The 12,512-nt window shown below is 38.3% G+C and overlaps 1 protein-coding gene across 6 annotated transcripts in view; it reads left to right on the top strand.

Moving 5' to 3' along the window:
- Positions 1 to 12,512, top strand: part of LOC130922690 (potassium voltage-gated channel subfamily H member 1-like) — a 112,263-nt gene that overhangs the window by 64,977 nt on the left and 34,774 nt on the right. For all 6 annotated transcript variants that reach the window (XM_057847606.1, XM_057847605.1, XM_057847604.1 and 3 more), the window contains 2 exons: positions 1,695 to 1,852; positions 10,740 to 11,011. In XM_057847606.1, the coding sequence (XP_057703589.1) occupies positions 1,695 to 1,852; positions 10,740 to 11,011 (430 nt within the window). The remainder of the gene's footprint in view (positions 1 to 1,694; positions 1,853 to 10,739; positions 11,012 to 12,512) is intronic.

Below are 12,512 nucleotides of genomic sequence, written 5' to 3'. Positions count from 1 at the left end.
CGCTCTAGGTCAAGTACTCCATTTTTTATGGTGCTTTAAAGACGCCACGTGATTGAACAGGCTGGCGTGATCATAGAACGGCAAGCTTGCATTTGATTGGTGTAATGGAGTCATGTGATTATTGTGACGATGTCTAATTGGTGAAATTAGTAGAGGTACTCTTGACATCGCTGGCAAAAAAAAAAATCTAACATGTAGAATAAAGTGGAAAAATATAACGACTTGTATTTTTTTTCAATTGTATTTTTCTTTCTTGGCACAGTTATCTATATGAACTTGTTATAATGATTCTACAATAACCCATTACATAACCACATTAAACCAAACAAATACACACACGCTCACAAAAAAAAAAAAAAGAATTCCGGCGAGAGAAAAGTAATGATAGAAATGAAGCATTATTCATCCAAAGAGCATGATTGCCCTCTAGTGGAGAAAATAGTTCCTAGTTTGTATAGTGAATAGTTCCTTCAAAGTTCCTATAATGAAATTAAAAAGATCATATCTCCAGTTTTCCTTGGTCAATCGGAGCCAGATAAAAACTGTTAAAATTTGCGCTTTCGAGTCATGTTGAGGGCGGCGCTCTATATCAAACACTTCGTTTTTTACTGTGCTTTAAAGACGTCACGTGATTGAGCAGGCTGGCGTGATCATAGAACGGCAAGCTTGCATCTGGTTGGTGTAATGGAGTCATGTGATTATCGTTGCGACGTCTCATTGGTGAAATCAGTAAAGGTACTCTTGGCATCGCTGGCAAGGAAAAAAAAAAAATCTAACATGTAGAATAAAGAGGAAAAATATAACGACTTGTGTTTTTTTTAAACAATAGTACTTTTCTTTCTCAGCACAGTTATCAATATAAACTTGTTATAATGATACTGTACAATAACCCATTACATAACCGCATTAAGCCAAAGAAATACAAAAAAATAAATAAAAATAAACCAAAAAAATGAATTCCGGCGAGAGAAAAGTAATGATAGAAATGAAGCATTATTCATCCAAAGAGCATGACTGCCCTCTAGTGGAGAAAATAGTTCCTAGTTTGTATAGTGAATAGTTCCTTCAAAGTTCCTATAATGAAATTAAAAAGATCATATCTCCAGTTTTCCTTGGTCAATCGGAGCCAAATAAAAACTGTTGAAATCTGCGCTTTCCATTCATGTTGAGGGCGGCAGTCTATATCAAACACTTCATTTTTTATGCTGCTTTAAAGACGTCACTTGATTGAGCAGGCTGGCGTGATCATAGAACGGCAAGCTTGCGTTTGATTGGTGTAATGGAGTCATGTGATTATTGTTGCGATGTCTAATTGGTGAAATTAGTAGAGGTACTCTTGGCATCTCTGGCAAAAAAAAATAAAATAAAATCTAATATGTAGAATAAAGAGTATAACAACTGTTGTGTAGCCCAAAGTAGCAGAGTAAGAGTAGCGTTTTTTTTCTTCACAAATCTACTCAAGTAAAAGTAAAAAGTATGGCTTAATAAAACTGCTCTTAGAAATAAATTTTTCTCAAAAAGCTACAAAGTAAATGTAATGGAGTATATGTAATGTGTTAGTACCCACCTCTGCCCATACCGCACTGTGACAATTGGAGTGGAGGGTGGGGGTGGACGGTGTTGAATTGAAGGGAGTGTGTATGCAACAATTATTCAACTATAACCAATTAGAGTACTGTATTGTGTCTCACCAGGGCATCAGCAGCCTGTTCAGCTCCCTGAAGGTGGTCCGCCTCCTGCGACTGGGCAGAGTGGCTCGCAAACTGGACCACTACATCGAGTATGGCGCTGCCGTGCTTGTTCTGCTGGTGTGCGTGTTCGGCCTGGCAGCTCACTGGCTGGCTTGCATTTGGTACGTACGCAAGTGGAATGGTTCCCTCCGCCAATTAGTGTAACAAGGCCACCCATTCTGCTGATTACAGGCTAATTAGAGGCTGTTTTTTCCCGTGTGTTGACATACTAAACGTGGAGGTTTTTTTCCCCCTCAATGTTTGGTATGCAAATGCTTAATCCCTCTGAAGTTTAATCACCTCTATGGGGGAGCTTCACTATATAAGTGCTGCCAAAGTTCACTGAGCAAAAATGCGTATTTTAAAATGTAAAAAATACACATCCACCACCAAACAAAAAAGTCACAAGGAGTATAAATACAATTTACGCACTCATTAACTGTGAAAAATTTGCTTGTTTATATGAATGTAAAGCTATTCTTTTAAAAGAATGTAAATGTGGATGCACAAGTTAATTGGGGCTTCTGCCATCCAGTGGAAGAGAACTGAATTGTACTGCTGTTCACTATATGTCACTGCCATAGATGAACGTTATTTCTAAGAAATGAAGTAAAAAATAAAACAAGAAATTGTATTCTATTCATATAGAATACATGGGCATTTTTTTTATTGCTATATTATATGGATTAGCACTACTGTATACTGTTGTGTCCGTATAAAATATGAATACAAAATTTTAAAAAGTGTATTTATTGATGTATTTAACATAAAAATAAGTCTAATAATGTAAAACAATTATTCTTTTTCACATTTGATTTTCAATAATTTTATCATTTTAAATAATTAATTTATTATAAATACAGGTAGTCCCCGGGTAACAACAAACACGATTTACGTGATTGCGACTTTACGTTCAGTCTCGTCGTTTTTTTTTTTGTTTGTCTTTTTTTAAATGTTAACTTTTGTTTTGTGATGGATGCTTTTATTTTGGCGCAGGAATTGTGGAGCAGGTAGTACTTCCGCACGCGAGCCCATGTACACACGCGCCCACCCCACACACGCACACATAGAGAAGAGCGCAGCCGAGTGAAAGAGGTGACAACCTGCGTGCACATTTGCTGGTTGTGAAGCATCCAGAGGCGACGGCTGTATATAACCCCTTTTATACTGTTTATTGTGGGTTTTCAATTGTGGTCGAATACTTGGGGCGAGTTTATGTGACTGTTTTTGATGATGTGCGGACGCTAACTGATACATGCTAATCGTTTGTTATTGCTGTATCAGCAACTACTTTCAAAAAGCAAATTTATATTACTGTTATTGAAGATGAGACTGATTTGTTGATGTCATGAGCAGCAGACTAAAGTCAGCAAACCACACAGACGACCGACTTCGTCATTTCGGAGCTTAGCTCACTGTCTATCAAGGACTTAGCTCCAACGACTTGGCGAGGACAGTACAATGACATATAATACAGGGTGTCTGTTAAAGTCTCTTTGCCATTTCAAAAATTTATTAAAAATTAAGCCATTTTTCCGCTGCGATTTATCGCACGTGCACGCGTGTGCAGACATGCTGTTAAAAGTTCGGATTCCTTGTTACCAACTGCGCAAAATGCATCTTCGTTCCAGGTCCGGCAAAAAATAGCGCCGGAGCCAATCGTTTCCATTATATCCTATTGTTCAACGTACACCGGCCGCGCCAGTGCTCCGGATTGACTGCGGTACATCTCCGGCGTGCCGGTGTTGTTGATGTGTGGGCGCTCCCGTCAGGGGTGACATTTCACGCGGAGCGGCTATTTTTCGGCACAACACCGGATATTTGAGTGGCAAATTAAGAGCGCTGTGCTTCATACTCGTCCTGTTTATGAAAGTCGATTGTCATATGCTGGTGTTGTGCAGTAATGAGCAGATGTGACCTCTGTGGCGTTTGCTAACTTTTTTAATGCGCGCACACACTAGATATCATGAAATAGCAAACTAGATGTGCTACGTCCCATGCCATTGGCTACGTGAGGCCAGAGTGATTATGGGACATGTAGTCCATATACTACATCGATGAATTATAAACCGCCATGACTGAATGGAAGTTAAGAAGGCCAAATCAATCCATACCAGTGACTATAGATAATGCTGCAAATATTGTTAATTCAGTACGCGACACAGATGGATTCGGACCACAAATAGGGTGTCTTGCTCATGTAGTAAACCTAGTTGCTGAGAGAGCTGTAGCAATCAACAGTGTGCCCCGCCTCACTTTACAAACAGTAAAGATTGTTCTCAGCACTTTTATACTAAATTTCTTTAGATCAGTAAGAAGTAAGCACATAGATATTATGTACTAAAATGCATGTTTATATGATGGCAATTTAAGTTTTGCTCATTTGCAAAAAAAAAAAAAAAAAAAAAAGAAAGATCAGATCGAAAATCGTGTCTCCTGTATGGAAAATCGTACCGAACAGTGACTTAACTGTATCGTTGCATCCCAATGGAACACCATTGCAGAAGCTATGAGGGGAAAAGTTTTCATTTGCCTAAATGCTTAAGTTATTAACTGCAATTGTTTTTTTTTTTTTTTCTTGAAAAACATTTTATTTATTCTGTGTTTCTGTGCGGTATTAATATTGTTGTTTTTTACTTAAGAGGCATGGTCTATTTTTTGTTGTTGTGATTTCTTATCGCGTTTAAATGGGTGTACTTGATCTATTAATATATACTGTATTTTCACTGTGTTATTGTAAATTGGTTTAAAAGAAATTAGGGGGGCGCAATAATATTGCATATCGCAATAATTTATGAGATAAATTATCGCACACTAAAATTTGTTATCGCGACAGGCCTATTAAAAATGCAATTGATTAGATATTTTATTCAGATTTGTTCTATTGTATTCAGCATTTATTGAAGTATTTTTTTACCTCTTTTAATACACTTCTACATGGGCACCATTGGTTGCACGAAGCACAAATGACTCTTCTGCAAATGTTTACCTTGACCTTTTATCTGAATATGTGGCACCACAACTGAATGACCTTCAACCAACCATCATTTTTTCAGCAAAATGGTGCACCACCACACTGGGGGCTGCATGTTCGTGGGTTCCTCAATCAAACATTTCCAGACCGATGGATTGGAAGGGATGGGCCTATTCCTTGGCCGCCACGTTCACCAGCTATCACTCCCCTGGACTTCTTTCTATTGGGCTATGTTAAAGATATCGTGTATCGAACAACGATAAGGGACATTACTGACCTTAAGCGAAGGATTACTGATGCCATTGCCACAATTGTGCAATGTAATGGTGCCCATGTAGAAGTGTATTAAAAGAGATAAAAAAAACCTTCAATAAACGCTGAATATAATAGAACAAATCTGAATAAAATATCCAATCAATTGCATTTTTAATACATTTTTGAAATGGTAAAGAGACTTTATGGACACCCTGTACATTTTGGATTTTTTTTTTTAATTTAGAGGGTGTCTAGAGGTATTTAAACGGTTAATTCCGACTTAATTCCGTGGAAATCCGGGTTACATCGCCAGCGCAGGAGCGGAACTCGTTCGTAAACCGTGTACTACCTGTAAATAATAATAAATGTTGTTACATGTAATTATTTCAAAAATAAAATTATTATTTCAGAAATGTAAAACTTATACAGTGCACGTGAGATTGCTTATTGATCTATTTACAATAAATTAATAAACCCTTTTAAATTTTGAATTACCCAATTTTAGGAACGATTACAATACAAACCGCAGTGTCTGGCTGTCTCTGAGTGATACTAAAATTTGTTTGATGAACTGAAACCTAATGAATTAAAAAAAAAAAAAAAAAAAGAAGTGGGTAAATACTTTTTCACGTCATTGGAAATAACACATTGGTGGCCACTGAAGGCAGTCGACGAGACCGGACGGGCTGGCAGCAATCATTTGACGTCTATCACCGTCAACTGCAGCGAATTAGTTAATGTAAATGCTCTGTGAGCCATGTTAAAAAAGGGTCCATACTTTACCCACCCGTTGCTTTACACAGCCTCTATTGTTCTAGGTGTACCTAATAAAGTGTCACAACACATGAATCGCATCCCTGGTAAAAATAGCTGCTGCGCGGATTCCAACAGTGCGCTGTCGGTAGTTGCTATGGTCGCACTGCAAGCCAATGGAGAAGAAAAAAAAAAGGTTAACTGTCGTTACCTTGGATGACAGCCACGCTGTCACTTTAAATCTCTTTAGTTTTGACTCTTTTTTTTCTTTTGGGTGATTTTCCGGTTTGTTGTCAGGCTGCTGAGAGGGAAAAAAATCTACAAATGTAGAACTGCTAAATCATCACTTTCTGGCCATGTCATCTACCTATTTTCCAATAAAGATCCAGGTGTAACTTAACAACTCCCCAATACATAAAGTTTGTCTCTTGAGATGCTTCATTAAACATAAACTATTTTCCTATGAAGACAGGACTGTTGTGTAGACCTTGGCAATGTTAAGAGTGAGATTTTACAAACTCAATTCCAGTCAAGTTGGGACACGGTGTTAAACATAAAGTGAATACAATGATTAATCATGTTCAAACTATAATTAATTGAGTACTACTACAAAGATGTTTAATGGTCAAACTGATACACTTTATTGTTGTTTGAAACTAAACATTAACTTGTAATTTTATGGCTGCGACACATTCCAGAAGAGCTGGGAAAGGAGCATGTTTACTGTGTTACACGTTTGCTGAAATAAGCAGGACATCGATGAAAAAGACATTGCTTGGATGGCAGCATGTTTCTCCAAAACCTGCATACATCGGTATGAAAAAGTATCTGAACCTTTTGGAATTTCTCACATTTCTGCAAAAAATAACCATCAAATTTGAGCCGATCTATGTCAAAATCACACAGATGTAAAAACAGTGTCTGCTCCACCTAAAACCACCCAAACATTCAGTGGGGCAAATAAGTATTTAGTCAACCACTAATTGTGCAAGTTCTCCCACTTGAAAATATCAGAGAGGCCTGTAATTGTCAACATGGGTAAACCTCAACCATGAGAGACAGAATATAGAAAAAAAAAAAAAACAGAAAATCACATTGTTTGATTTTTAAAGAATTTATTTGCAAATCATGATGGAAAATAAGTATTTGGTCAGTACCAAAAGTTCATCTCAATACTTTGTTATGTACCCTTTGTTAGCAATAACGGAGGTCAAACGTTTTCTGTAACTCTTCTCAAGCTTTTCACACACTGTTGCTGGTATTTTGGCCCATTCCTCCATGCAGATCTCCTTTAGAGCAGTGATGTTTTGGGGCTGTTGTTGGGCAACACGGACTTTCAACTCCCTCCACAGATTTTCTATGGGGTTGAGATCTGGAGACTGGCTAGGCCACTCCAGGACCTTGAAATGCTTCTTACGAAGCCACTCCTTTGTTGCCTCGGCTGTGTGTTTGGGATCCTTGTCATGCTGAAAGACCCAGCCACGTCTCATCTTTAATGCCCTTGCTGATGGAAGGAGATTTTCACTCAAAATCTCTCGATACATGGCCCCATTCATTCTTTCCTTTACATGGATCAGTCGTCCTGATCCCTTTGCAGAAAAACAGCCCCAAAGCATGATGTTTCCACCCCCATGCTTCGCAGTGGGTATGGTGTTCTTTGGATGCAATTCAGTATTCTTTCTCTTCCAAACATGAGAACCTGTGTTTCTACCAAAAAGTTCTATTTTGGTTTTATCTGACCATAACACATTCTCCCAGTCCTCTTCTGGACCATCCAAATGCTCTCTAGCAAACCGAAGACGAGCCTGGACGTGTACTTTCTTCAGCAGGGGGACACGTCTGGCAGTGCAGGATTTGAGTCCCTGGCGGCGCATTGTGTTACTGATAGTAGCCTTTGTTACTGTGGTCCCAGCTCTCTGTAGGTTATTCACTAGGTCCCTCCGTGTGGTTCTGGGATTTTTGCTCACTGTTCTTGTTATAATTTTGACGCCACGGTGTGACATCTTGCATGGAGCCCCAGATCAAGGGAGATTATCAGTGGTCTTTTATGTCTTCCATTTTCTAATAATTTCTCCCACAGTTGATTTCTTTCCACCAAGCGTTTTACCTATTACAGATTCAGTCTTCCCAGCCTGGTGCAGGTCTACAATTTTGTCTTTGGTGTCCTTCGACAGCTATTTGGTCTTGGCCATAGTGGAGTTTGGAGTGTAACTGACTGAGGTTGTGGACGGTGTCTTTTATACCGATAATAACTTAAAACAGGTGCCATTAATACGGGTAACGAGTAGAGGTGTGCAAAATTTCCGATTCTTAGATTATTCGCGATTCGGCCGTGGAAGATTCGAGAACGATTCACAAACATCCAAATTCCGATTATTGAAATATGCCAAGTAAAGCGGAAGTACAACACACTCAGCGCGCCGCGCGGACTTCGGGACGGAACGGAGCGGGAGTAGCTAAACATTATGCTTCTCATTAACCGGCCCCTCGGGTAATGCCAACGCTTAACTCACGGCTCTAGCTCAACTCATGCCACGAGATAAAAAAACACAACAACATACCTGACTGCTGCCGAAAAGCTGCTACAAGTACAGCTAAGCTACATAATGTTACGGTAGATATCATTTATGTAGGACTAGATGGATTATAGACTCGGTAGCGGTAGCAGCACATCTGCAAAAAGCTAGATGCGGGCGTTAGTAAACGGCCGCCATCTTAAAGCAGTAAACTTCCCTGCAATGCTGCTGTAGCGAACCTTCCAAGCAAACCTAATTAACTTTTTATCTAAAATACTCCTAAATCGGTAAAATATTGACTTGAATCTATCTTTAAAATAGTTTTAAAACTTTCACATGTCAAAAGTAGACAAAAGGGAAATTATGGAATAACGGGAGCAATTTTAACAACTTTAACGGTTGATTCACAACATTAAATTAATTGAATGTAGTTTAAAGCTGCTGATACAGAATGGGGACTGGAGTTTTTTAATTTAATGTTATTTTTGTATATTTGTGTACTGCTATATGTTAACTTGGAACTAATGTACAAAACTTTATTTTATAAAAAAAAAAAAAAAAAAAGGAGGGGGGGTGCATCAATAATCGTTTTATAATCGAATCGGAGCCTCTGAATCGTAATCGTAATCGAATCGTTAGGTGCCCAAAGATTCCCAGCTCTAGTAACGAGTGGAGCCTCGTTAGACGTCGTTAGAAGAAGTTAGACCTTTTTGACAGCCAAAAATCTTGCTTGTTTGTAGGTGACCAAATACTTATTTTCCACTCTAATTTGGAAATAAATTCTTTAAAAATCAAATGTGATTTTCTGTTTTTTTCCCCACATTCTGTCTCTCATGGTTGAGGTTTACCCATGTTGACAATTACAGGCCTCTCTAGTCTTTTCAAGTCGGAGAACTTGCACAATTGGTGGTTGACTAAATACCTATTTGCCCCACTGTATTTACTCTTTGTACTCTGCCAAAAACAAGTTAGATCTACATATTCTTCTTGTACTACTATTTTTTTCTACTACTTATGTTACTGTCAGTGCTTCTCAGTGTAGGACGACAGCTTCAGAGTGGCCAAGGTGCGACCACAATCACAGACATTTTTAAACTTTACTTTTTAAATGTCCCCCCCAAAAAAATTGTAATTGTAATTAATGGTTTTTTAAATACAGTATACTGTACGTATATATTCTTCATGCTTTGAGTGAATTTCTTTATGATATTTATTTATTATTATGATTATTATATAATAATTAATTATTATTTATTTATATTATTTATTGACTTTCTATGTTTGTAATTTTGGTTCTGCTGTTATGAATATTGACCGTGAGAAGTCTATTTTGCAAGAGGCAGGCTACTTTTATGTTCATTATGATGCATGCCATTACCAGTGTTGTTAATAACGGCGTTACAATATAACGGCGTTACTAACGGCGTTATTTTTTTCAGTAGTGGGTAATCTAATTAATTACTTTTCTCATCTTGGCAACGCCGTTACCGTTACTGAGGACGGAAAGGCATGCGTTACTATGCGTTACTATATTGGTCGAAAAGTCTGAGGGAGACGGACTCACCGAGACGACAGAGCAGAGCAGGAGCGGGGAGGAGGCAAGAAAGTTGTGACGCCGAGCAAACGCGATGCTAGGTAGCTCCAATAATACATGTTGTAGCCGATAGCCGACAAACTACGCCCGCATGTTATGGTAGATATGTTAGACATGGTAGATATCACATGTACTGTATATAGATATAACTAGATGCAAAATGACAGACATGGCACTAAATGCGTTAGTAGACAGCCGCCATCTTAAAGCAGTAGGCTTTTTAGGACGGCTCTGTTGTAGAGAACCTTCCTAGCGAACCTAAGTAACTTTTTATCTAAAATACTTCTAAATCGGCAAAATCTTGACTTGAATCTATCTTTAAATGATGAAACAGTTTTAAAACTTTCATATGTCGAAAGTAGAGAGAAGGGAACTAATGCAATAATGGGAGCAATTTTAACAACTTTTAACAGTTGATTCAGGGTAAATGGTAAATTAGGGTAAAGAATTGGGCTCGGGCCAATTGTACCAAAAACCTCCACAAAAAACTTCACATAGTGTGGCCAATATTTTTTTTTTTCCCCTCAAAAAAAAAAAAAAAAAAAAAGTAATTATCACCAATTACTTTGCCAAGTAACTAATTACTCTTACATTCAGGTAATTGAGTTACTAACGCAATTACTTTTTGGGAGAAGTAATTTGTAACTATAATTAATTACTTTTTTTCAGTAAGATTAACAACACTGGCCATTACTTCATATGTGAAAAAAACAGTTTAATGGTTCTGTAGTCCCTTGTTTCAAGTAATCGGATCGGACCATCGCGATCAGATAATAAAAAAACAAATTTAAAAAGTTGGGATTTCATTTTTTTGGTTCAGATTGCCCAACTCTACTATGGTGGCACATAATACAACGGATTACTATTCAGTGTGCACCCAACTTGCATTAAACTTTAACACGGATGTCTCACTCCAGGTACAGCATCGGTGACTACGAGGTAATCGACGAGGAGACCAACATTGTGCGGACGGACAGCTGGCTGTACATCCTTGCCGAGACGGTGGGAACACCGTACCGCTTCAACACCAGCGGCTTGGGCAAGTGGGAAGGCGGTCCCAACAAGGACTCGGTCTACATCACCTCACTCTACTTCACCATGACCAGCCTCACCAGCATCGGCTTCGGCAACATTGCGCCTACCACCGACGGGGAGAAGATCTTCGCCGTGGCTATGATGATGATCGGATGTGAGTGTGATGTCCCATTCAGATTTAGAAAGATTTAATTTTGGAGCCTTGTTTCAGCGCAATCAAATTCTGTTGAACTGGGAGGGCCAGTTCAAATAGATTGGACGTTTATCGCCGTCGATGGTAGTGAATGAGTTAAGAGCGCAACAGACAAACAGTCTAGCATGGTGTCTGTCGGGTATCTTCATGTGACAGTTGGCCTTTTGCGTCTGTGTTATTCTTGCCTTCATCGGGCTCATTAGCGCCAGTCGACCCGCCACTGAATTATTAAGATGTGCCGAGCGTGATGCACGGCCAGCTTCTCATAAAAACGTCTCGTAAAAAATAATACCCGCAAGAAGGCAGAGTGCAGGCTGGAGGGGAACGTTTTTAGCTAATATGAAGGTTTTTATGCTGAAGGGAGATAAATCCAGACAAATGTCTTTGATAGGGGAGGAAGGAAACACTGTAAAACTATTATGGTTCTCAGCAGAGTGTGTACCGCCACCAAGGACGAACAATCATTTGGATGGAACACCTTCCTCATATGGTTGAAAGATGTCGTTAAGAAAGCTAATTTATGTCTTTCAATGTCTGCAATCATAACGAAAATGAAAAAAAAAATGCATTGGTGCAATTATTTTTTTTATGTTGAGGTGAGGATTTTCGCTAGAACTGGTCCAAACGATGATCTGATTAAAAAAAAAAACAATGTTTTTTATAATGTGCATTGAAATGTGTCCCTTTAGACAAAAATGTAACAACACCAGAAATTATTGTACAAAAGGAAAAACAAATAGACTAGGGCTGTCAAACGATTAAAATTTTTAATCGAGTTAATTACAGCTTAAAAATTAATTAATCGTAATTAATCGCAATTCAAACCATCTGTAAAATATGCCATATTTTTCTTTAAATTATATATATATTCTGTAAAATAAATTGTTGGAATGGAATGATAAGACACAAGATGGATATATACATTCAACATACGGTACATAAGGACTGTAGTGGACATTTCACTCTACTGTCATTTAAATCTGTCTATGCTGTCCTCACTCCGAAGCGTCTACTTTTTCCAAAGCTAGACAGCTAGTGAACAACGCCATAATAATCAGACTTCTTTTTTCATCTGATTTATTAATAAAATGGCCTCAAACCATTGTCCTCTTTAGACCTTCGTAAAACTACAAAAAAAAGTACACGAGAGTTGCATTAGCAACAACGTTAGCTTAGCACGCTATACAGGTTCACTAAACATAAACAAAAAGCGTCTCATACAAAAAAATATAACATTTTGCTTACTAACATAATATGTACATTATTTACAACAACCATACTTACGGACAAATCTTGTCCAAGGATCATATAAGCACAACATTACAAGGTAGGCGTCAGCCAGAGACGTCGTGCAGCCAAGCCATATTGAACTGGCAAGACAATAATAAACCATGTCGCAAAACGACCACAAGAGTTCGCTGTTAGACAGCACAAAAAGCCTAGCTGTTAAACTTACCAAAAG

Source organism: Corythoichthys intestinalis, chromosome 10, assembly GCF_030265065.1.
Source record: "Corythoichthys intestinalis isolate RoL2023-P3 chromosome 10, ASM3026506v1, whole genome shotgun sequence".
In the NCBI taxonomy this organism is placed as follows: Eukaryota; Metazoa; Chordata; class Actinopteri; order Syngnathiformes; family Syngnathidae; genus Corythoichthys; species Corythoichthys intestinalis.
The sequence above is the reverse complement of the archived record's forward strand: the minus strand, read 5'-3'. Positions and strand labels throughout refer to the sequence as shown.